The sequence below is a fragment of the Tamandua tetradactyla genome, chromosome 7 (genome assembly GCF_023851605.1).
Source record: "Tamandua tetradactyla isolate mTamTet1 chromosome 7, mTamTet1.pri, whole genome shotgun sequence".
NCBI classification, from domain to species: domain Eukaryota; kingdom Metazoa; phylum Chordata; class Mammalia; order Pilosa; family Myrmecophagidae; genus Tamandua; species Tamandua tetradactyla.
Genome location: NC_135333.1, coordinates 55062909 through 55090082, shown reverse-complemented (window position 1 = coordinate 55090082; position 27174 = coordinate 55062909). Strand labels below are relative to the sequence as shown.

Below are 27174 nucleotides of genomic sequence, written 5' to 3'. Positions count from 1 at the left end.
TTTTCACCAGGGATTCTGAAACTGTCTGAGCTCAATGCTCTCTGTTCCTGTGCCAGTAAAGTTCCATCACCCAAACAATGTCCTAGGGCCAAACTCTCCACCTGGGGAGGAAAAGTACAGAGGTTTGATTTTGTTATTATCTCAGGGAAGCTTCATGCAGAAGTTCTAAAGCCAGTAATCCACCTCTCACTGCTCCTCCCCCCAACTTGCCTTTGCCCACAGACACTCCCTGAATTAATAGGAAAAGCAAACAAAAACAATATCCATAAGTTTCACAATAGTAAGAAATATGTTTATGTGTATAAACAAAATGTTTTATTTATTATACAATGTAACCAGAACTTTTTAAAAGCAGATAATTCCAAAAGATCACTACCCTAAACGTTTTCTGCCTATAGTCAATAAAAATGGGGCGGGCCGCGGTGGCTCAGCGGGCAAAGTGCTTGCCTGCTATGCCGGAGGACCTCGGTTCGATTCCCGGCCCCAGCCCATGTAACAAACAAACAAGATACAATAAAACAAGAAAATGTTTAAAGATGTTTCCCTTTCTTCCTCCCTTCCTTCCTTCCATCCTTCCTTCCTTCTCTCTGTCTTTCCTTCCCTTCCTCCCTTTAAAAAAAAAAAAAAAAAAAAAAAAAAAAAAAAAAAAAATGTTCTATAGCTGTCGTTGAAGCAGGCAACGTCTTGACTGAGAGGTGATGTGTACGCAGTACAGGGCAGAGTGTACAAGGATTTGGGTTCGGATTACCTTGCTTAAAACCTGGCTCCACAGTTTACTTACTGTGTGACCTTGGGCAAATTATTTACTATCTCTGTTCCTCAGTTCCTCATCTGTAAAATAAGATTTAAAATTGTCCTTACCTTAGAGATGTGCTTAAGCCAAAAGAGCTCGTAGCAGATGCGAAGAATCTATATCCATCACCTTCTCATTATACAAGAAATCAGGATAATTTGATTGGCTGGTTAAAGAAGAATGAGAAGTTGGAGGGAGATGAAGTTTTAAGCAAATCATTTCAGCAGATCTATTCAGATGGGTTCTGTTAAAGCGAAACATGCCGTGAGCAAATTATTTATTGAGTCCGATGGCACAGTTTTGAGAGCCACTGATTCGAAATAGGTAAAAGGAAAGTTGAAGTCAACCTTCTTGATGAAGTGGCATGAAAAAAGTACTAAATAAATTAACTTTCTTTCACTGTGAGCAAAAAGGATTATTGAGTAGATTCAATGAAATAACATGAGGCAATTAAACAGTCCGTAACTATATATTCAATGAATGTTGGATATAATTGTATTTGGTTATATTTAACAAATATACTTGAAAATATTTGATGCCATTTTATTCATGGAGTTGATGTTAAAGCTTGTGCATATGATATTCAAATCATAACAGAGTATAGCTATGTCGTCCTTAACTCTTTCCTGTCCTCCTAGCAGAGTACTGGTGGGTGCTGTTGCTTTAACCATCAAGAGGAAGAGGGTGTCAGAAATGGTCCCTAAATAGCTGGAATTCACTGTAGATGAAGAGGGAAGAACGCCACCTACTGAACTTCAAATTTCAAAACTTGTGTCTTCATACTGAGAATTTAATAATCATAATAACCTTAATAGGATGTAACACTTCATAATCAAGAATTAATCTGCAAACCATCTTTCTGAAGTAAGAAAGGGTTATTACCCCTGTTATCATTATTACTCATAGAGCTCAGAGACAAAGCAGTTGAGACTTAAGCCATGTCTACTGAACATCAAAAACTTGGGAGACTCAGGTGAAATTTCATTTGGTGGTAAAGATTAGAATTCAATGCTTGTGATGAAGTCCCGAAGAACCTTGCTGTATCTCACATTCTTGGTTCCTATCTGCCCTTCAAAGCCACTAATCTCAGCTCCTGTTTGCTTCCTTCAGTCAATTCTTAACAAGAGAAACAGAACATTATAGGGATTAAGACTTAGGTTTCATTGTTTGCAAAATAATCCAAGAAACTATAGATATATTGGGTTAGTTATTGCATACGTTCTTTTTGAGTTAGCTATTCCATATATTCTACTAGCTTTTTGAAGATAATAGTCCACCCTTCTCTTTCATGAAGGTAAAAAGAATTTGATCAGTTTCCAAATTTCTTGATATTTTGCCAAAATTGACTATCATAAAGCAAGTTTACTCTGGATTACCGTACTTTGTATTTCAGTGTTATCTTTTCTTCTAACGGGTTTAAGGCTTTAAAATACTTGGTCTCGTTCTTCTTGTCTTCGTTTTCGCTCTTGCGTGTTGTAGTAAATATGTAGAGAAAGGAACATTTGACCCACTGCATTGTCACAGTGCCATACATATCCCTGGACAAAGTTTTCTTTAAAACATCTAACCTGACAAACCGCTTTCTCTGAATAATTTCAAGTCCAAATTGCAAATAAATTTTGTAGTATGCACCCAAATCAAAGCAGAGACACTTAGAAACAGAGTATTTTCAGTGAGTTTGACACGCTCTATTTTTATTCATATAAAGTTTTATCAGTTATTTCTTCACCTGAGAAACAGATACATGGATATGTACCAAATATAGAGAAATCTGAATAATGACCTTAACTTATAAACATTTTCATAAGGGAGTCAATAGTTTAAGATGGATGGAGCAGAATAGTGGTTAAGAGAACTGGTTTAAGACTCAATCTTATCTAAATTCAAATTTCCACTTTGCTACATCCAGATATAGGACAGTGGGAAAATTATTTTGCTTCCTGAGCAAATTTACATATCTGTAAAATGGAAACTATAATCTCTCTGTCATGTTGTTACTAGAAGGATCAGATAAAATAATAAATGTAAAGCAATTAATGCATTGTTTAGAAGCACCATAGCATTAATAAAGACTGGCTAATTTTTTTTTTAATTAGAGATTCCCTATAGATTGAAATTTCCTTGGAAACAAATCTTTTTTTTTTTAAACTTTTTTTTTTTTAGCTTCAAATTCCCTTTCTGCCTATGATGCAGTGAAAAAATTGGCCTGAAAGTGACTCTGAGGGTTTCCTCTGGATTGCCTACCCAATAATGCAGCTGATACTGAGAGACGTCCCCTCCCCCAGTGGAGAGAGCTGCACCCGTCATCCTCGCATTGAGCCAGAAACAAGGGTACTACAAAATCCTATTTACTCTATAGTGTTGGGCAGCTGGCATTACTGGACAAATCCACTAAACAGCCTGGACCGCCAGTCCACTGCTGATTTCCAAATAGCCTGTGTATTGCCAACTAACAAGACCACTATCTTATTTTTGTTCTATAAATAGTTAAAATAGCAGGAACAATTATCCTCTACCAGAACACAGACCCACACTGCAGAACCAGAAGCCTTCTGCACCCTGCATGCCTCTCTGTGTGTGACAGGAGAGTTAGAGGGCTGCTAACTTCTCTTCCCTTGCTGACTTCATCTCATAAATTTTCCTTTTTCCAATAAAGGCCATGTGATGCTATGGGAGTCATCTTAAACCCTGCTGTACCACAGAGGGTGGCCCAGATGGGACTCAACTGACATGATGCCTCCTTATTTCATGTTTTGGGATTCCTTTAGAATTTGCCAAGATTCTTGATGGGGATGATAACAAAATTGGCAGCAATATTGGGTTTATTGCATTCTGGGATTTTGTTAGAACATTTTTCTTCTGTCTTCCCAGGGATTAAAAAAAAAAAAATAGCAGCTCATTCTCTATTATCATCCCAAGCTTTCAATGAAATTAAAAGAGTACTTTCCTCACAAAAAAGTTTATTGATGTGAAGGTGTTGAAGGCTTGGTTAAAAGGATCCAAATACTTTAGTAGATTTAGGAATGTGGTCTTTTTTTTTAGTTCTGTCATTCTTATGATATGTTACTGTGATAACTTGCTTTCACTTTATCATTTTCATGGGTAAATGAAGAGGGTGAGTCCTATGAAGTTCACTGTTTCGCTTGGAGGCATAAACAATCAAAGCTATTGCAACTTATTTATCTTGCATTATAAAATTAAAATGAATAATCCCTCTAATTTGAGGAAATATTTTTATTTTGTATATACATGTTTTCTTAAGTAGAAACAATGTAACAGAGTGTAAAAAGCATAGACCTGTGGATTATAGGTTTGAAATCTGAATTTGCCACTTATTAGCTGGAGAAGTTACTTACACTTTTTTTGCCTTGTTTTCCTCAGTACAAAACAGGGACAAAAACAGTTGTGAGAATTAAATAAGTGATATATATAAAGTGCTTAAAATCAGTGCTTTTTAAGTGTTTTCTATAATTATCAAAGATTATGAATTTAATTGTGGAATTTGAATTCTGACTCCCTACTTTAAATTGGAGTAGGATGCCCTTCCTTTTGTATCTTGCTATTACTAGCATATAGAGAAGCTACCTAATCATGCAGCTGATACTGAGAGATGTCCCCTCCCCCAGTGGAGAGAGCTGCACCCGTCATCCTCGCATTGAGCCAGAAACAAGGGTACTACAAAATCCTATTTACTCTATAGTGTTGGGCAGCTGGCATTACTGGACAAATCCACTAAACAGCCTGGACCGCCAGTCCACTGCTGATTTCCAAATAGCCTGTGTATTGCTAACTAACAAGACCACTATCTTATTTTTGTTCTATAAATAGTTAAAATAGCAGGAACAATTATCCTCTACCAGAACACAGACCCACACTGCAGAACCAGAAGCCTTCTGCACCCTGCATGCCTCTCTGTGTGTGACAGGAGAGTCAGAGGACTGCTAACTTCTCTTCCCTTGCTGACTTCATAAAATTTCTTAGTATTTTAACACTTTTTCAGTTGATTGCCTTAGGTTTTCTAGCAGATGATCAAATCATCTATTAACAAAACTTTCATCCTCTTTCAAAAATTTACAACTTTGTTTATCTTTCTTGTCTTATTACAATGTCTGGAATTGCCATAACAGATTAGACAATAGCAGTGTGAGGCATGTGGGGAAATCTGCATGATTGCAAATATTTCCTTCTTCTCCCTAAGCAGAATCATATTCTTCCATTTCAGTGATTTCAATATATTAATTAAAAATATGAGATACTTTTTGGAAAAAGCTTTACGATTTTCTCTTAATATTCCAGGCAGAGACAGCTCCATTTTCCAGGGTTCTGAAGAGGAGAGATGGAGAGGACAGTTGTAGTTGACTCAGGAAAGACATGTAGCATGGGCTAAGAAGCAAACCTTTGTTATTGTAAGCCATTGAGACTTGAGGTCACTTATTGCTGTAGTATATTGCATACTGTTGCACATCCTTGATTTAATTTTATTTCTTATCAATCTCAACTTTGTCCACCTTATTACCTTTTTTTCTTATTGCTTTTTAATCAAAATGTTTTCTAAATTTCTTCTTTCTCTTCAGATCAAACCTATTCCTAAATTGTAAAGCAAAGCCAACGTTCTTCAGATAAGTAGGACTCTATTTAGAGCATACACATAACTGACAGGATAATTCATCATGAAAATTAAAGAACTCTGAGTATGAAAGAAAGAAATCCTCTCTGTTCCCATTTTTAGATTTTCATACGAGTTAGATGTGTCAAGGTAGAGAATCACTGGAGTATAACCAGTAGCTTCTACCGCCACTCTTTAGGTATCTTGGCTGTATTGTTTTTTAAGAGATTTTTAAAAAAAATCCCTGGGAGGTATAATTGGGGGGATTCTTACTTTAATTTTTTATGATCTTGCATAATTTTTAAATTTTCTACAGTGATTGTGTGTGTGTGTGTATTTATTTTATAATTTGAGTCTTTAAATCCTTAAAACAGGCTCATTGAAGTGTTGGGGGTGAAGTAGGCTGCATTGTGGGAGTTTAGGCATGAACAACCACAAGTTAAAAGCAGGGAGAACAGTTAGGAAGTGATTGCAATTGTACCTGTAGTGGCAGTGGCAACCACCTGTGAGACACGAGTGGTAAAAAGTGAATTTTATATATACTTGTGAGGTAGAATTAAATTGACAGAATCTGGTGATGGATATGGGACATTGGTGAGCGCTTAGATAAGGAGTATAAGAGAGAAAGGAGAAGATCACACCCATGTTTTCATTGGGGTTGCCATGTAGATGGTGCCATGCCCAAGATAAGGAGAGTTGTGCACAGAGGCAGGAAGAATAACTGAATGCGGCAACCCAAAGGGGACCCTCTCCCTTAGGGGTAGGAAGAAAACAAAAACAAAAACGAAAAAACTCAGAGCTTTAAGCACTTACAGCCTGTGTGAGCAGAGCACAGGCCAGAGAGGGTCATCTTCTTGGAGCAGGAAAGAATAGGCAAGCGACTTAAATAGACCTTCTGAAACTTCTTTGAATGATTATCTACCCAGTTTTCACTTTAATGTATCAATGCTGACTCTATATCCTGTATGTTTCAGGAAACCTTGAAATATTACTATTATCAAGAAAATGGTCAACTTTTTTACACCTTGTTCGTGCACTCTCTTGGTTCTGTGGGTTTTTGTCTTTGCTCTCTGTAAAACCCTGCCTCCGCCTCTAATCAATGCTAAACACTGAGTTCCATTTGCGGAGAGTGACTTCCGTGTCCTGAACCACGGTCACTGGGAAGGATCTTCTGTTTGTAAGTTCCTGATTAAAACTCATGGGTAACTTTCTGCCTCCTGTGTTATTTGTTCTTGGGGCTCTGCTGGGTTGGAAAACTGACTTACAAAGGTTGCCATTTGAGGGAAATGTGTATATCAAACTGGATACCTTTCTTCCAGGTCAGGTAACTTGGTAGAATTTCTGTGGGTAGTAAGCCATTATTGTTACATCCAAAAACAGCATTGGAAAAATTGGAGTTTGTTTAGCAGGAAATTTCTGAATATTTTCTGGGACAATATTTTCCTGCCATCTGACCTACGAGTTTAAAACGACTAGTTTCGCTTCTCTATAGGCAGAAAAATACAGACCTCTGGAGGTATATTATTATTTCATCATTTTATTTAAATTGAAAGTAAAAAAGTAGATGGGGGTGGGGTGCAAGGGTAATTCAGTGGTGGAATTCTAGCCTGCTAGGTGGGAGACCTGGGTTCAATTCCTGGCCCATGCACTTCCCAAGACAAAGAAGCAAGCAAGCAAGCAAGCAAACAAACAAACAAAGAAACCCAAACAAACAAAAATTTAACAAATGGTGCAGCAATAAGAGGTTACTCACACGGAAAAAAGGATGAAATGTGACCCCGCCATATAGCCTATAAAAAAAAGCAGATCGGAATTCACTGCGTATTCACTGTGTACCCTTTGTTGATCTTGTTTTCCAGCCCTCTGTACCAATTGCACATTTGGCCGCATAAGCATTTTATATTCGGGACAGTGATCTTATCCTTCATTTTGCAATATTCAAGGGTGTTTCCCTCATCTTTAGGGGTGTGGTAGAATATTGAGAAGTCTCAAAATAAGGTGTCATTTTCAATTCATTCGAGTCTTATAATAAAGTTGTGCATGGTATACATTTAAAAGGATAGTAATGTATTTTTCGAGGGCTTTGGTTGGTGATAATAAGGTGAGGACTCAAAGTTGACAACTGTTGATCTACAATTTCAAAGTTCCATTCAATTTGGAATAGTAGAGAAGGCAGGGCACGGGGAGTCAAAGCTTTCTTTCTGGGTCTGTTTCAACTCTCTGCTTCTCTGTTCCTTCTCTGTGAAGTGTGGGATGGATATTTGCCCACGCAGCTGGTATTAAATTTAAATGAGATTATAGTATGGAATGCTCTAAAAATTCCAAAGCACTGTATAAATGTTAGGAATTCTTATTTATAAATCATCTTGTTGTTTTTCCACCTCTCATTTCTGGCCTGTTTGGAAATGGAGAAGTACCATCTGGCTATAGAGAAAGTTAAAGAAGAAGAGGAATATATTTCTGTTACTGAGTTATGTGATGATTAAAAATCCAGAGCTTAACACGATCATGGTTTATGAGTCTCCTCAAAGTAGAGAAGCTTTATTTCTTAAGCAATAGAGATGATTATAAAATGTTTAGGATCTTCAATATATAAAGAGCTTCTTAATTTATAATTTACTCCTTTAAAAAATATTCAGCTTACCACAAAAATTGAATTTTCTTGGGACATATTTGTCTTTACTATTCAAAAAACATATTTTAAAATTAGAAGATGCAAAAAAAAATATGTATACACAGACATGAAGTAAAAAAATTTAAAGTCTGTAATTTTCCCACCTAGTGAGAACCATTTTTATTATTTTGCCATAGAAATGTATAATCTGTCTTTGTCTAAATCTATACATTATTATTATTCTCTACATAAATCTTGCATTCTTTTTCTTAAACATAATTTGTATTGAATTGTGTGTAATATGTTACAATTTTTAAAAATTCCTTTGCAAATCATTATAGACATTTTTCCAAATAATACATATGAGCAATATGATTGTAAGAGACTGCAGAGTATGGTTGATTTATTTAATTGACTTATATAACAGATTTGGGTTATTTCTAACTTTGGGTAATTTTAAAATCTGAACCATGTGTATATGTGTGTATTCCTATAGCTTAAATAGGTTTGTCTATATGTTGCTACCAAACCTTTTTGCAATTCAGATCTCACATGGAATGTTAACACGTCAAACACAGACAAGTTTATCTGCTCTGGTGCAAAGCCTCACCTAGAGTTTTCTACTTCCGTTCTTCCTCCCACTTCTCCCTCTTGAGTCCCGCCTTGAACTTGGTGGCTTTAGGGAGATTGTAAATCATACTTCAATATTCTTGTTCATGAATCTTTGTCTACATACATTTCCTTAGGATGACACGTATTGTCGATTTGCTCATTAGGCTGTACCATTCCCAATAGCAGGACATACGGTGCCCATTCTCTCCACTATATTATCTTTAAAAATTCTTTGTCCACTTGTTGGACAAATGATGTCATATCACGTCTGGGTTTCTTTTAAACTTTTTTTTTTTTTACTGTGAAAAATAACTTGTATACAAAGAGGCAATAAATTTTCAAATACATTTTAACAAATGGTTATGCAACAGATTTTAAAGTTCGGTACGGGTTACAGTTAAGTGCGTTTTAAATTACATTCCTTTGATACAAGTTAGACTGCCTTTTTTTTCTTTGCCTTTATTGGCAGCTTTGACTTCTTCTTTTGTCAGATACTTCTTGATATTTTTTTTAAAATACTAACTGGAAAGTTAGTATTTTTTGTAATTTGAAAGTTCTTTTGTAAGTTGAAAATTTAAATCCACAGGTACAAATATTTTATCATTTTCCATTTCTCCATTTATATTTTTATGGCACTTTCAAACATCTAGGAATTTTATATTTCTGTATACTTTTTCTGTTTCTGTTTTGCTCAGATATTTACCACATCCTTTCCCAATCTAAGAGTATATGTATTTTTACCTATATTTATTTTTCTTCTATTTTTAGATTTAGGTACTTTAAACTAACTGCAATTTATTTTTTAAATTTTTTTATTAATTTTTAAATTTTTAAAAAAATATGACAAGAAACACAAACATTCTTAACATATGATCATTCCGTTCTACATATATAATCAGTAATTCACAATATCATCACATAGTTGCATATTCATTATCATGATCATTTCTTAGAACATTTGCATCAATTCAGAAAAATGAATAAAAACACAACAGGAAAAAATTCACACATACCATACCTCTTACCCCCTCCCTTTCATTGATCACTAGCATTTCAATCTAAGTTCATTTTAACATTTGTTCCCTCTGTTATTTATTTTTATTCCATATGTTTTACTTCTCTGTTGATAAGGTAGGTAAAAGGAGCATCAGACACAAGGTTTTCACAATCACACATCACATTGTGAAAGCTATATCATTATACAATCATATTCAAGAAACATGGCTACTGGAGCACAGCTCTACATTTTCAGGCAGTTCCCTCCAGCCTCTCCATTGCATCTTTACTAACAAGGTGATATCTGTTTAATGTGTAAGAATAACCTCCAGGATAACCTTTCCATTCTGTTTGGAATCTCTCAGCCATTGACACTTTATTTTGTCTCATTTTGCTCTTCCTCCTTTTGGTTGAGTAAATTTTCTCAATCCCTTGATGCTGAGCTTTAGCCCATTATAGAATTTCTGTCCCACATTGCCAGGAAGGTCCACACCCCTGGGCGTCATGTTCCACGTAGGCACGGGGAGGTAGCTGCAATTTATTTTGCTTTAAAATGTTAAGATGAGGATTTAACCTTTTTCTCTGATAATTAAGGATTTATTTTCAGGACTGTTTGTTGACTAATCTGGTATACATACAACTTTCATTTTTGTATACCTCCCTACTTGCTTTACTCTGTTCCAAAGTCTTTCACAGGGGTATTTCTGGATTATCTCATCTGTCATATGATCTGATCATTCTCTGTCTTTTTACCTTGTTTTTTTGTTTGTTTTGCTTTGTTTTTCCCCTACATCACACTTTTCATGACTTGACATTATACTGGGCATTATTCTATACTTACGTGTTGTCTCTTGTGCTCATTAGAATGCAAATTCCATGAGAGCAGGGATTTTTGTGTTTCTTCACTGCTGTATTTCATTGCTTTGAAAAAGGCCCTGTGTATTAAAAGATATTTCATACAGACTTGCTGAATAAATGATATTTCAATGAAATGTAAATTTTTTGCCTTTTGTGCAGATCATGTAAATCTTTTTCTTCCTTATACTTCATCTCCCATCATAAAATGGATATGGTAAAGATGGAAGAAATGACTTATTTTATTGTTTGTACCTTTTTGGAGTAACTGGGCTCAATTGTTATTTACTCCAGATTTCTCTTTCTCAATTTATTTTTGTGTGTATGTGAGATAGGAGCTCTGAGGATGGTATGTATTTCAGTTAAATTGTGATTGGATGTTCTTTCTATCTCAACTGGTAATGCAAATTATTTCAAGTTACTTACTTTATATTTTTACTAATAAAGCAAATGCAGCAAACACCTTGATCTTCTATAAAAGGACATTTCATTGTTTTTTAAGCTTTCTGCAAAGTAGTATTACCCTAAATGGGTATAATCTCAGTTATTTTTATTTTCCGTGGACACTATTTGTTCTTAGAAACAATTTGGCAGTTAAAGCCATCTTTTCTCTGGAGATATAAACCCAATATCCAGGAAATGAAAAAAAAAAGGCCTGTTAGTCCCTGCTGTGTTAACTGACTGCTATGAGAGACCCAAAACAACCCTGAATTTCTGAAGACTTTCATGGCATGTTTTGCTAAGCCTTGAGCAGTTTGCAGTTGAAATTCCATCTTGCTGCTGTATAAGGCTAACTGGCTTTTTATTATCACAGCTCTGAGTTCAGAACTCAACCCACTTAGGGAAGGGTGGAGAGCACAAAGCTGTAAAGAAGTGAATCAAAGTTATTAGGGGTAAGATCTAAGTGCTGACTACATATACATTTTTCAATTCTCTTCTAGATCAGTTGAGGACTGAATCTCTAATTCATTTTACTAACTAATGGCTTTGATTTATTTGTCATAAGTTTGGATGTTGCATAGGAGCCCAGAGACCTTAGGCAATATGTTTGTTCTAAATCAATCATACATATAAGTCAATATGACATTTTTGAGTAACTCATCTTTCCATGATGGCACTCTACCTGAGCCATCATCATCTTAAAATAAAGTGACTGTGTTATCAGATGATCCCTTGATTTAAAATAAAAGGTGATTAAATCGTAGGGCCAATGTGTGCTGACTCAAGAGAATTTCTTCTGCTTTTCGTGTGTTTTAAAAATGATTTTAACCTTGCTGTGACAAGTTCTGGGTAACAGTCACAAATCTTGTCCTATTTCCTCATTGGCTCACAGCCAGGGAAGGGAGACAAGGCTTTATTGTGGAGAAACATCAAACTTTGAGCTCAGGAGCAGTAAAATTCCTCTTCATGTGTAAAGTTGGGGAACCCTTCAGCATTTCCTGCTCTGTGGATGCCAACACTCCTCTCCAATGACATATTTCAAATATAATCCTTAAAAGTTTGCAAGAAGCCAGGAGATCTCATTGGAACTGACTGTTGCCTAATAGGTGAGCCAAGTTGATTCCCAGGATAGCAAGGACCATCACAGAATGTTCTGAAAGGAAATTTCAGAGGCAGGCTCTGAACAGGGGTGTGGGAAATTAGTTCATCTCTGTCTTAGTTTCCTAGGGCTGCCATATGAATCAGCACTAAATCAGTGGCTTACAACAACAGAAATTTATTCTCTCATAGTTCTGTAGGCCAGACGTCTGAAATTAAGGTCATCATGACTGGGTCTAATTGAGAGTCCATCCTTGCCTCTTCCAGCTTCTGGAGGCTCCTGGCATCACTCCAGTCTCTACCTCTATCTTCACATATCCTTCTTTCCATTTGTGTGTGTTTCTGTATCCAAATTTTCCTCTTCTTTCTCTTATAAACACAATAGTCATTGACATAAGGGCCACCACAATCCAGTGTGGTCTCATGCTGGTTTAAAGCTATTATGTACCCTAAGAAAAGCCATGTTTTAATCCTGATCCAATCTTGTGGGGGCAGCCTTTTCTTTTAATCCTAATTCAGTATCTAGAGCAGAAATTCTAGATTATCTCCATGGAGATGCAACACACTCAATAGTGGGTGTGACCTTTTGATTAGACAGAGATGTGACTCCACCCATTCCAGGTGGGTCTTGATTAGTCTACTGGAATCTTTTAAAAGAGGAAACATTTTGGAGAGAGCAGAGGTAACATAGATGCTGACACTTGGAGAACAGAAACATGGATGTTTGGAGATATTCACAGCCCCAACAGACCTTGCCGTGTGCTTTCCCATGGGATGTTAAGCAAGACAGAACCTGGAGAGAGCCAAGGGAAGCCAAGAGATGAAAACCAGCCCTGGAGAAGCAAAGAGAGGAACCCTCACAGGAATAGAGGCTGAAAGCAATGGAGTACAGGAGGAAGGGACCAGCAGATGCCAGCCATGTCCCTTCCCAGCTGACAGAGGTGTTCAGAAAAGCCATCAGCCTTTTTTGAGTGAAAGTACCCTCTTGTTGGAGCCTTAATTTGGACACTTTCACTTCCTTACAACTGTATATTTGTAACTTATTAAATTCCCTTTTAAAAGTCATTTCATTTCTGGTTTATTGCATTCCAGCAAATTAACAAACTAATATAGACTTCATCTTAACCTGATTAGATTTGCTGGGATCTTGTTTCCAAATAATGTAACATTCCTAGGTGCTGGGAGTTAGGAACTGAACTGATCAACCCATTGCATCCTCTTTTTCCCTTTGTCCCAGTCACTATTCTTTCCCCAAAGAGACAAATAATACAGAGAGATAGTACAGATGGCGTATTTTTTCCCATCACTCAGAAGCCAAGATGGGGTTGGGGGTAAAGGTGGGGGATTGGGGAATCCCCAAAATTGGATGATATTTTTATTCTACTCTTCATTGTGATCCTTAGGCCACTGGGGACATGCCCAGGGTCATTTACTATAGTGTGAAAAAAAAGGGGGGAAAGAGCTTTTGCCTAGAGTAGATGCTTTATTTTGCTGATTGAGTGTTCCTATTTCACAAAGGTCCATTCGCTTGCGGGGGGCATAGGAATATGGGTTATGTTTAGGGAAGTTCAGCTCCCCAGAGAAATTAGCGAAAATAACTCCCTAATGATACAACTAAATCAAGTAAACATGTATTTAGCACTTTGGAAAGTGCTAAATAAATATTTTGGTGTGCAATTCTTTGAGTGTTAACACATGCACAGATTCTTGGAACCACTATCACAAACAGGGTGTAGGACAGTTACAACATCCCCAAAGATTCTCTCATGCTTATCACTTATAGGGAGATGCTTTCCCCACCCTTTACCCCCTGCTCCTTAATTATTGGGTTTGGTGCACAGTTCTTGACTATGATACCAAAAACACTATCCATACAGAAAAAAATGATCAACTGAACTTCATTAAAATTAAAATTTTTGCTCCTTGGAGAACACAGGTAAGATAAGGAAAAAATCAACCTCAGACTTGTAGAAAACATATACAAATCACCTGTTCCAGCCTGGCACGACCTCCAGACCAAAGAACATGCCAGGCAGATTATGACCCACAAGTTTTAATTAGGGGCTTAAGAACAGGAGAAAAAATCTTCCCAATGGTGGCTGGTTGGGCAGTGAAAGTCAGCAGTCCAGCACAAAACCCAAATGAGGTGTAGTGTTAAGGGGAAGACTTAGGAAGTTTGAGTCCTGTGAGATTTGGTTACAACGGGGTTTCAGCAGACTCTGGAGAGATTTGGTTCAGCAGAGTCTTGCAGGAGTTGGTTACTGTGCTGTGGAGGCAGCCATTTCTTTTAAATGCTATTGAACCCTGTCTGTTGGAAACCTGATTAGATTACTCCACGTGGGTCTTGATTAGTTTACTGGAATCCTTTAAAAGAGAAAGCTTCAAAATGAGGAGAATGATGAGAGCCAGAGCCCACGCAATCTTTGAAGCTGAAGAAGGAATACGTCCCCGAGAGAGCTTCATAAAGCGAGAAGCCTGGAGAGAAGGCTAACAGGCATCACCAGGTCCACCGTGTGCCTTTCCAATTGAGAAAGAAACCCTGAACTTCATTGGCCTTTCTTGAGTGAAGGTCACTTCTTGTTGGTGCCTTAATTTGGACATTTTTATAGACTTGCTTGAATTAGGACATTTTCTTGGCCTTAGAACTGTAGACTAACAACTTAATAAATTCCCCCTTTTAAAAGCCCTTCAAATATTACTGTTAATTACAGTCCACAGTTTGCAATAAATACATTTCCTCTCAATTACACCACTATTATTAACCCTTTAGGCAGTGCAATGGTGGCTCAGTGGCAGAATTCTCGCCTGCCGTGCTAGAGACCCTGGTTTGAATTTTCAGAGCATGTCCATGCTCATGTCAAAAGTAAAAAAAAAAAGACCATTCCTTTTTGGGTATATTGCACTGCAGCAGCTAGCAAACTAGAACAGTTACCAACCATGATTAGAGGAGAGGCGTTTTCATGAATGTCAGGCAAGTTGCTGCGTGCTTCCCTTAAGGACGGGGGTCCCGATGCTTGGGTTGTCACATAACTTATCTGTCCAAGAACTCAAAGTTCAAGGCCTTTTGAGAGAGTGAAAATTGAATAAAGCATGACCTGTTTCTATAAGAAAGTGTAAGGTGTATGGAACTAAAGACCCATATGTAATAAACTATGTATAAGGAGAATGTGATAAAGGCAAAAATAATGGTAGCAGCATGGAGGAGGAGGGTGTGGGCTGGGGGAGGGAGGTTGGTATTTTGTCCTGACTTGGGGAATCAAGGACGGCTCATGGGGCAAGGAGACTGGTGGGAAAGGGTGTTGCAGAGGAGAACACCCAGAAGTGAGAAAATCCTAGACATAAACCGAAAGATGCAAGTAGTCTACTCTGAGTAGCTCCCAGCATCCCTTAGCCATCACTGACAGCAGGATGAGGATGCACATGTATGTTCTAATATTTGGGCAAACACACACTTTAATATTTGTACCTCCTCAGACCTGTACCGCTGGGCGGGGCGGGGGGGGGGGGCGGCGGCGGGTAGAGCAGCCCATTTGTAAGTCGAGGTTACCTCCACTAGGAATGGATTTATTGGTCTTGCTGAAATGTAGAAAAACATTAAGAGTCTTTTAAAGCTAACAGGAGAGTCCCTTAGAAATGCAAATGTGAAGCGCTGGGAAAAGCACAATGAACACAACAATGAAACCAATTAGACGGTACTTCTGAGAACTTCAGGGGTTGATTAGCTATAAAGGCAGAGAGAAAAGAACTAGATTGTTGAATCTTGTTTATCTGTAGGTGGAGTCAATAATCTGAACAGTTTTAAATGGTTCTAAATGTTTGGAGGCATTTAGACCTGAGACCTGGTCTCATTTCCCGTTAGGTAATCTGCAGTTGGACCACTTTCCACAAGTCATTTTTACTGGGTGCCATTGTGCCTGGCTACATGCAAAAACCTTGTCCTCTATAGTACTTAAGTATCCTTTCTGCTGAGCAGAACTCCTAAAAGAACGATTTTTTTTTTTTTTTTGCTATGGTCAGTTGTTGACATTAGCATAGAATAAGCATATAAAGTATTTTAAACGGTGAATAAATGTATGCCACTTTCATTCTTAGAGATAAATGTCATGGTTAAAAGCTGCCTTTTTATTCTGTGTATATCATTTAAAAATAAAAATAATGTTGTATGCATTGTAAAACTCTGATTCATGTTATTTGCGGTCATTCCACTCACCCACCCCTGCCCCCAGATATATTTAGTTAGATCTGAAAGAGATTTTGTAAAAATTTATGTACATAGTATTCACGCTTTGGGGGTGTGTGTACAGTTCTATGTGTTTTAACATGTTCATAGATTCTTGTAACCACCACCCCCAGCAGTGTACAGAACAGATTCATCACCCCAAAGAATTTCCTCATGCTGACCATTCGTGACAGATCCTCCCCACTGGGTCTGGCAAAGAGTCCTTACATACGACACCAAAAAAAAAAAAAAAAAAAAAAAGGACAAACTTGACTTCACAAAAGTAAAAAAAAAAGTTTTGCTCTTTGAAGAACACAGTTAAGAGGATGAAAGACAAACTACAGATTGGAAGAAAACATTTGCAAATCATATATCCAACAAAGGACTTAAATCCAGAATAAAGAACTCTCAAAACTCAGCAGGAAGGAAACAAACAGTTTAAAAATGGGCAATAGATTTGAACAGAGACTTCACCAAGAAGACAAAAAGATGGCAAATAAGTAAATGGAAAGATCATTAGTCATTAGGGCCACCAATTTAAAACCAAATGAAATGGCTAAACTAAAAATACTGACATACCCATGATGACAGGTGTGGAGCAACTAGTAGTCTCTCACCTTGCTAATGGGAGTGCAAAATGGTACACCTACTTTGGAAAACTGCCTGGCAGTTTCTTACAAAGTTAAACATACACATTCCATATGATCCAGCAATCACACTTTTAGGACTTTATCTTTGAGAAATGAAAATATAGGTTCACACAAAAAACTTCAAGAATGTTTATAGCAGCATTATTCATAATCATCAAAATCTGCACACACCTAAATGTCTTTCAAAATTGTCTTTCAAAGGGTGAAGGGGTAAACAAGCTGTGGTCTACCCATTCAATGGATACCTGAGACAACAGGGATAAACCTCAAAATAATTATGCTGAGTGAAAGAAGATATATTCCATTTAACAATAATCAGCAACCTCTTTCTTTAAGGAATACTCTTCTCATTCTGCTTCTGAAATTATCTTTTTTCCACCATTGTTCTCTCAGACCTCAAACTGTTCTTCCTTTTTCCTTCTACCTTCTTTTCTAAAAAAATCTCATTTGTGCATGTTCTTAGTGTCTTTTACAGCATAACAAACCATCCAAGACTTAGTGGCATCAAACGACCACCATTTTATTACTCTCAAGGATTCTGTTGGATAGGAATTATAATAGGGCATGTTGGGGATGGCTTGTCTCAGGCCTCTGCTGGAAAAATTTGAATGGCAGGCAGGGCAAATACTGGGGCTAGAAGTATCTGGGGGCTCCTTCACTCTACATTCTGGCACCTTGTTGGGATGCCATGAAGTTTGGGCTCAAAGCACCTATGACTCAGCCTCTTTATGTGCCCTGAGCATCTGACAGTATGGCGGCTGGGTTCTGATGGTCAAAGAGGCACATCCCGAGGAATGCTATAGAAGCAAGTGGAAGCTGCATCGTATTTGATGATCTAGGCTCAGAAGTTACATAACAGCATTTCTGCCAAACTGTACTGCTGAAAGCAGTCACAGGCCCGTCCAATTCAAGCAGAGTAGACATAGACTTCATCCTTTGATAAGAGAGGGGTCAGATAGTTTAGGGCAAGCTTTAAATTTGCTATAATTTGTCATTTGGCCACAGATTATTTACAGTTATCCTGCATGCAAAACCAACTCACCAAGATCTCCCCAAACTCTCTTCCCATCATAACAGCATGCTTGAAATTCAAAATCTCATCAACTGTCAGTTGTAAGTGGGAATAAAGTTCGTGTTCAGACCTTTGTGAAGACTGGTGAACGGAAGAGATAAGTAATCTGCCTCCCCCATCCTATGAACCAATGATTACTCTGAGTCTTCCATTTTCTCCTTTTGGTGAGGAATGTCCACAGCAATTCTGAAGTATAACCAGGTACATGTTACCAGTTTCTTTATCAGGGGCCAATACTGTTCCCTGGGACTAATTCTCTGTGGTTCTTGGCTGTGCACCAAAATTAAAGCTCTTCCTCTTTTTGAAATCCCTGTGTCTTGGAATTGGTCATTGAGCACATTGGGTGGTATTCTAGTTTGCTAGCTGCTGGAATGTGATATACCAGAAACAGAATGACTTTTTTTTTCTTTTTTTTTATTTTAACATGGGCAGGCACTGGGAATCAAACCCAGGTCTTCAGCATGGCAGGTGAGAACTCTGCCACTGAACCACTGTTGCTCACCCAGAATGACTTTCTAAAAGGGAAATTTATTAAGTTGCAAGTTACATGTTCTATGGCCATGAAAATGTCCAAATGAAAGCCAGGCTATGGAAATGCCCAGTCTAAGGCATCCAGGGAAAGATACCTGGGTTCAAGAAGGTTGATGGCATTCAGGGTTTCTCTCTCAACTGGAAAGGCACATGGTGAGCATGGTGATGTCTGCTAGCTTTCTCTCCTAGCTTCTTGTTTCATGAAGAAATCTCCCAGGGGCATTTTACTTCTTCATCTCCAAAGTTCTCTTGCTGGGTGGACTCTCTCGGTTCTAAAGTTTTTATGTATTTATTTTTTCAAAATGGTTTCCTCTTAATGGTCTCCAGTAAGCAACCTCACCTTAAATGGGTGGAGATGTAACTCCATGGAAACCATCTAATCAAATGTGACCACCCACAATTGGGTGGGTCACATCTCCATGGGAACAGTCAAAAAACTCCCACCCAGCAATACTGAATAAGGATGAAAGAACATGGTTTTTCTGGGGTACACCTCAGATTTAAACCAGCATAGGTGGGGAATCCTAATTTGTACATCATCACTACTCATTGCCTATGGCAGTTTTAGGATTAAAGTCTTCTTTTCATTTTGTGCTCTTTCTAACACATCCAGTTCAAGCTGATCTCATTCCGTTAAAGCTTACTGGGCTTCCAATGTGTCAATTTATAAATCTGCTCTGTTAGTTAAAAATATGTCCACATCCACATAAGCCTTCTTTAATCTCACCTCCCATTGCAACTTCATGGGCTGGAAGCCCTTAAGATCCTTAAAAATGCTGTCATGTAATAGACAGTGTATGAAAGGCACAGCCTTAAGGTCTTTAGAAGACTGCTTCAAGCTTCATCCGAGTTGTAGCATGCATCAATTTCATTCCTGTCTGAATGGGTTTGTGAGGCATCATTTTAAATTTTGGGGTGTCTTAAAGAGCTTGTATGTTTGTTTCTTTGTTTTATTTTGATTTTCTTAGAGAGTTTTGGGTCATACTTTCAGCTTTGTCTTTACCCTGAGACCCTGTGGCCATTTCTTACTGTGAGGACACTTTGTTTTACTTGGAAAGATTGTCCTGGGTTCATCTGGGACTGTCAGCCAAAGCGTGTGGCCTCTCCATGCAGCTTGGACTTTCCCACAGAATGGCAACTAGGAGTGAGCTGAGTATGGCATAAGAAGCAGGTGGAAGCTGCATGATCTTTTTTGGCTCCTCCTTGGATATCAAATAATGTCTGTCATCTGCTCCCTGCCACTTAAATCTTTCCTTTAAAGCAGTTACAAGCCCTCCCGGGCTCATGGGTAGGGGGTGTGGCCCTCACCTTTCATTACAAGAAGAGTTGAAGGATTTGAAATCATGCTTTAAAACTCCCACAATGCCTGTGGCTTCACCAATCTGCCTATGCTGCTGACTCTCAGATCTGTATCTGTAGCCTTCATTTTTCCCCTGAATAGTAGACTCATGATTCACTTGTCCAATAAATACTTTACTCAAATTCACCAGCCTCAAAATCAAACAGAAACTGACTCACCCAGAATCCTATTTCTGAGCTTCTACCCTATAAAGAGTACATAAACTTGTTCAATCCTAGATCATTTAAAAGAGCAAAAAGTCATAAGCTTAAAATCCAACAATAAAAGAAACTAGTCATTACAGGCCATCCACTGGATGGGATGGGAGGTAGCCATTAAAAATGATAAATATGAAGATTATGTAGTAATGACTTTGAGATAATACAAATACATACAAGCAGTATGTAAAGTGTGTTTCCACTACAATTATGAGCAAAACAATTTATGTATAAATGCTGGAAGAAAAAGGACAATCGAAGACAATTGAGCTAGAATGGTGACATTAGGGGATGATTTATAATACTTCCTCTCCTCCCAATTTTTTTTAATTTTATGTTACATTTATAACCTAAAAATATATGTTAAAAATCAAAACCAAAACAAACACTCCCAAACTAAACTTGTCATTTCACACCTCTTGCTAGTCACTTATTTGTTTTCTTTCCTTCCCCAAATCTCAGTTAAAGCCATTGTCATCCTCTAGTAGTCTTGGCTGAAAACTTCAAAATTATCATTACATTTCTTTTTTGTTTGTTTTTAACAATCTTTACACAATTAACCTTTGAATATCCTGAATTATATTTCTTCAATGCCTTTGTAATAAATTATTGCTAAATAATTAATGAGGTAGATGTAAAATTACTTTTAGAATTATGTAGAACTATACTAACACATACTGGGCTCTGAACTCTATTTCATCACTTATTATCTGAGTGAGTTTTGACAAATTTCCCAAACTTTTTGGACTCACTTTCCTCATTGAGGTTTGAGGATACCATATATGCCTTGGGTATGATATTGTGAGAATTGAAATATATTATATTATCTGCAATGCCTGGTACAGTGCCTGCGGCAAAGTAGGCACTTAATAAATGATAGTTATTATATCATGTTCTGATTCGAATCTATTATATGCCAAAGAAAAGCCACGTTTTAATCCTGATCAAATCTTGTAGGAGCAGCCTTTTCTTTTAATCCTGATTCAATACTGTAGGTTGGAATCTTTTGATCTGATTTTCCCCAGGGAGATATAACACACCCAACTGTGAGTATTAACTTTGATTAGATGGAGATGTAACTTTATCCATTCCAGGTGGGTCTTGATTAGCTTAGGAACCTTTAAAAGAGGAAATATTTTGGACAGAAAGTCAGAAATGACAGAGGCTATAGAAACGACAGAAGCCTCAGAGCTGACAGAGAGAGCAGATAGAGACACTTGGAGAACAGTGGCTTCAGAGAACAGAGAGACATGGATGTTTGAAGATGCTTGGAGCTCAGCAGAAGTTGCTATGAGATGTTAAGAAGCCAGAAACTGGAGAGGGCCAAAGGAAGCCAAGAAATGAAAGCCAGTCTCAGAGAAGCAAAGTGAGGAACCCCCACAGGAACAGAGACTGAAAGCAATGGTGCCCAGAAGCAAGAGACAACCAGATGCCAGTCAGGTGACTTTGCAGCTGATAGAGTGTTCCTGTCCCATTGGCCTTTCTTGAGTGAAGGCAACCTCTTGCTGGTGCCTTCATTTGGACACTTATATTTCCTTAGAACTTTAAACGTGTAACTTATTAAATTCTCCTTTTAAAAAGCCATTCCAGTTCTATATATTGCGTTCTGGCAGTTTACAGACTAAAACATGGACTATAAGAACATTTGGCTACAATTCTGCAAGTGAAATCATTGCACTCCCCTCTATATGGGACATGACATCCAGGAGTGAATGTCTCGCTGGCCATGTGGGAGATCACTCTCAGGGATGAATTGGCCCTGGCACCCTGGGATCAATAATTCCATCCTGACCAAAAGACGGAAAAGAAGTGTAATAAATAAAATATGAGTGGCAGAGTGAGTTCAAATAGAGTCGAGAGGCTACTCTGGAGGTTGCTCTTATGTAAGCTTCAGTTAGACATTGCTACCTATCATAACTAATAAACCCCGACCAGGGCCATTTCAGCCAATCCTAAAGAACACCTGGGGAATAAGATTCCACAAATGTTCCATGCAATAGTGTAACTTTCCAGAAACCTATAACTTCCAGATGGGTCTCTGGACCAGATAAGTCCTAAAACCTAGCCCAGCCTCTCCAGAACATCAGATAGTTCCATCTCCCTATCCCATATTAGTGACAGACCCTTCCAACATGAAAAATTTAGAATGGCCATGGCCGAAACACCCCTGAAGTGAGGGATAGAAAGATCAAAGGTGATGGTGGAGTTATACAGAGAAAGTAGGATTTAACAAATGAATATGAATGCTGAATCATTAAAGTGATATCTCTTTTGGTCTCCAATATCTTAGGGCAGCTAGAAGTAAAAACCTAAAATTGTGGAATTGTAACTCATGTCAAAGTCTGAAATGTGTTCTACAACTAATTGTGGTGCTATGCTTTGAAATTCATTGCTTTTTGTACATATGTTACTTTTCATAAAAAAGAAAGAAAAAAAATCGATTGTGGTGATAAAAAAATATTTAATCCTTCTCACCTCCTATATTCTGGAGTAAATAGAAGGAAAATTTTGAGAGGATCTTATGGTAGCCCATGACAAACTCTGGGATCTGTCCTGTAATTACTTGTTGAAGAATGCTTTGAAAACTATTGCTTTTTATTTCTTTGCTTTGCATATATGTTATACTAAACAATAAAAAGGTTAAAAAAATAATACCGGGCTAATAATTACATAGAATCTTGAATAGGGCATAAGATCTTGTTGGTTTGTATAGGTTAGTTCATGTCCCATTATATCTCAGAGCAATTTGGGCAAAGAATAAAAATGCATTTGCAAAGTTCCCTTGGGGGACTGGGGAGAAAAGAGAAAATACCAAACTTTTCCAACTGGGGAATTCTTGATACTCTCACAGTCAGTGAGGACAACCAATTCAATAGTTTGAGCCCTCAATCTTGTGGCTCACCCCTACGTAATTTATTCCTTCAAGGTAGAGGCTTGGCTTACTGATAATTATGCCTAACAGTCACCTTCAGAGAATCTCTTTTGTTGCTCAGACATGGCCTCTCTCTCTCTCTAAGCCAACTCAGCAAGTGAATTCACTGGCCTCCCCACTATGTGGGACATGACTTCTAAGGATATAAATTTCCCTGGCAATGTGGGACCTGACTCCTGGGGATAAACTGGGACCCAGTAACATGGTGTGGTAGTTAGATTCAATTGTCAACTTGGCCAGTAGAAGGTGCCTAGATCTATTGCTGTGGACATGAGCCAATGGTACGTGAACCTCATCTGTTGTTGACTACATCTGCAGTCAGCTAGGAGGCGTGCCTGCTGCAATGAATGATGTTTGACTTAATTGGCTGGTGCTTAAGTGAGAGAGCACAATGTAGCACAGCCCAAGCAGCTCGGCATACCTCATCTCAGCACTGGGAGCTCAGCCCAGGCCTTTGGAGATGAAGAAAGGAATCACCCCCAGGAAAGTTGCTGGAACCCGGAGGCCTGGAGACAAGGCCAGCAGAGATTACCTTGAGCCTTCCCACGTAAGAAGGAACCTCAGATGAAAGTTAGCTGCCTTTCCTCTGAAGAACTAACAAAATAAATCCCCTTTTATTAAAAGTCAATCTATCTCTGGTGTGTTGCATTTCAGCAGCTAGCAAACTAGAACACATGGGAATCGGAAAGTCTTCTTGACCAAAAAGGGGAGGAGAGAAGTGAGACGAAATAAAGTCTCAGTGACTGAGAGATATCAAACAGAGTTGGGAGGTTATCCCAGAGGTTATTCTTACACATTATATAGATGTGACTTTTTAGTTTATGGTGTATTGGAGTGGCTAACAGGAAGTACCTGAAACTACTGAATTGTGTTCCAGTAGCCTTGATTCTTGAAAAAGACTATGTAACTATGTAGCTTTTATACTGTGACTGTGTGACTGTGAAAACCTTGTATCTGATGCTTCTTTTATCCAGGGTATGGACAGAAGAGTTTTTAAAAAAATAAAAAGCATTAAAAATAAATAAATAATAAGGGGAGATAAAGAGTAAAAATTGGGTAGATTGAAATACTGTGGGTCAATGGGGGGGGTAAGGGGTATGGGATGTATGAGTTCTTTTTTTTCCTTTTTATTTTTCTGGAGTGACACAAATGTTCTACAAAGCATCATAGTGAAGAATGCACAACTATGTGATGATATAATGAGCCATTGATTTTCAATGTGGTTGGACTGTACTTGTGTGGCTATTTCTCAATAAAAATATTGAAAAAATAAAAGAATCTTTGTCTATAAGCGTTTATATCCTTGTACTTCAATAAGAAAAGCAAACATGCTCAGTGCACACAAATTTAAAAACAGGATTATGTGGTCTCTAAATATATTCTCACCGACCTTCCAGTACAATGGCAAATAGCAAACCAACCAACTTCCACTTCAGGTGGGTACAAAACAAGTTGGCAATCAGCACCCAGGACAGAGTCCACTTCTCCGGGAAAATGTGCCCTGCAGAATGTGCTGTTTAATTTGAGAAAGGGTCCCTGGATGTCACAGAGCAGTTTGTGTTTGCCAATGGGTGTTTTCACTGGGCTGCACTTTTCTTGTCTGATGTCCCTCACTGCTAGCCTGGAGGAGGGTAGCTACCTTTTCCCTCTTAGAGGCTCTAAGATGTCACTGAAACAAAATAGGCTTGGGCTTGGCCTACCCCTGAAGCCAGTGTTGTTAGGAATTTCTTTGTATTTGGTGCAGGAGGCCTTTTTTTTTTTTTTTTAACATGGGCAGGCACCGGGAAATGAACCCGGGTCCTCGGGCATGGCAGGCAAGCACTCTTACTTGCTCAGCCACCGTGGCCCGCCCTCAGGAGGCCTTTTGATGTTAAACAAATGACTCTGCTGGCATCAACTTAGACTCCTCTTCTCCCCATAAGACTATTAGAAAACACACGTTCTGAGCTTACTAGCATGGAGACCTCTTGTCCAAAGAACCCCATTTCACTTTCAATAAAAGACCACTATTGCGGGCAGGCCATGGTGGCTCAGCAGGTAAGAATGCTTGCCTGCCAAGCCCGAGGACCCAGGTTTGATTCCCGGTGCCTGCCCATGTGAAAAAAACAAGACCACTATTGCCACAAAAATCTTACTTCTATCAAATGATATGGGTTATTCTTACATTAACATCAAGTTTACAAATTTATAGATCCACTGTCTGTGAGTTAATATTGGTTCAAGACTGTGAAGATATGAGCTTTGAGAGGTGATACATCTCTCCCTGACCATCCCTTTGGCTTCCCTTTATTTCTCCACTCCCATCTTGGTACTATTTGTCCCATTTTGGGGGTATGGGAGCAGAATCTTTACAGTCCTTAGAACTTCCAGTAATGAAGTGCACACACGTCTGTAGCTGAGAACCCATGAGAGGTATTCCTAATTGAACAATCATGCCCCCCAAGTTTAATACATACACACTCATGTATGAATTTAATGTCCAATGGGCTTGTTCATTTTCAAAAATTCCTTTAGATTTTATATGGGCAGAGTAATTCAGAAATTTTCAGGATCCTTCCTTTTCCTACTCCTATATTCTATTTCATTGAGTTGACAACATCCTTTTTAATATTTTACCCAAACCCGTCCAAGTGGTACATGCTGTTTGAAATCATAATGACAGACGTTACTTTGAAGTTACTTTTTGTTCTTAACTTAGCCATCATTCACGGTGGCTCTGCTCCAATTGAGCAAGGCACTTAAAAAAGGGAAGATATTATATAAATTAAATTTTCATTGCTCTGTAACATATCAAAAGATTGCACCACTTCTGATTTACAGTTAGGATTGGAAATTAACTTCAAAAGGCAAGAAATGGAAAAGTGGAAGCATGTTCTTTCAAGGCTTATTACTGAAAAGGGAGAAAGTGATGTAATGATAACAAAAGGTTTCACTTACTAAACAAAAGAAGGAGTATCCCCTCCCGTTATGACTGTGTGTTTATATCCACTTATAGGCTCGGTCTGCCTCTTAACCCTTTGGACCCACTGGGGTAATTATTATGCAAATAACTCTCTATGTGGCAATCAATATTATACCTGGAGTAGAACCATAGAGCGACAGAAATTAGATCTTGGAGGTACCTCAAGGGGTCAAAAAGTCCTTCCATTGCCTAAAGGCAAAGGTGGTATTAATAGCACCACTTCTACACATGGCACATTTCAGAGCTTGTATGTTTTCTGTCCAGTTTGCACCTGGTTAGTAGTAAAGGGATCTTGGAACCAAGTAATCTGTCACCTCGATCAGTAGTAGTCTTGTTTCATGAAGACATCATTTTGCAATATTAGTGTATAAGAGCTTATTGGGAAATACATGATTTGATGTCAAATATCATATTTATTTTAAATTTGTTTTTTTGTTATACCATATATACAATGCAAAATTTCTCATATTAACCTTTTTCATGTGCACAATTCGGTTATATTAGTTGCATTCACAATACTTGCTACCATCACCACCATCCATTACCAAAAGTTTTTCATGACCTTAAACAGAAACTCTTGTACCCATTAAGCAGTAACACCCCATTCTCCTTTCCTCAGCCTCTAGTAATATGTAATCTACTTTCTGTCTTTATCGTATTTCTTATAAGGGAAATCATGCAATATCTGTCCTTTTGTGTCTAGCTTATTTCATTCAAAGTGATATCTTTAAGGTTCATCCATATAGCATATCAGAACTTTATTTCCCCCTCTTTTTTTAAAGCAATACTTTTTTTTAATCCCTTATCCCCCTTTCCCGTTAGTTATTTTTCCTTATTTTTTCACTCTTTTCTGTCTATACCCTGGATAAAGGGACCATCAGACACAAGCTTTTCACAATCACACAGTCACATTTTAAAAGCTGTATAGTTAAACAATCATTTTCAAGAAGCAAGGCTACTAGAATATAGTTCAAGTTTCAGGTACTTTCCTCCAGCCACTTCAATACACCATAAACTAAAAAGGGATAGCTATGCAATGCATAAGAATAACCTCCAGGATAACCTCTTGACTCAGTTTGAAATCTCTCAGCCATTGAAACTTTATTTTGTCTCATTTCTCTCTTCCCCCTTTTGGTCAAGAAGGCTTTCTCAATTCCATGATGCCAGGTTCTGGCTCATCTCTGGGAGTTATGTCTCCTAGTGGGGAGGGCAGTGAGTTCACCTGCAAAGTTGGCT

The 27174-nt window shown here is 38.0% G+C and overlaps 1 protein-coding gene across 5 annotated transcripts in view; it reads left to right on the top strand.

Annotated features, from left to right (window-relative positions):
- Nucleotides 1–27174, top strand: part of LOC143689673 (uncharacterized) — a 208152-nt gene that overhangs the window by 144562 nt on the left and 36416 nt on the right. For 2 of the 5 annotated variants that reach the window (XR_013178880.1, XR_013178882.1), the window contains one exon: nt 1435–1657. Coding sequence is in view for 1 of the 5 variants with exons in the window: in XM_077167877.1 (XP_077023992.1) it covers nt 1432–1460 (29 nt within the window). In the remaining 4 variants the exon portion in view is untranslated. Of the gene's footprint in view, nt 1–1431; nt 1946–2956; nt 3040–27174 lie in introns of those variants that run through there. The other 3 variants (XR_013178879.1, XR_013178878.1, XM_077167877.1) reach the window with 3 other exon arrangements.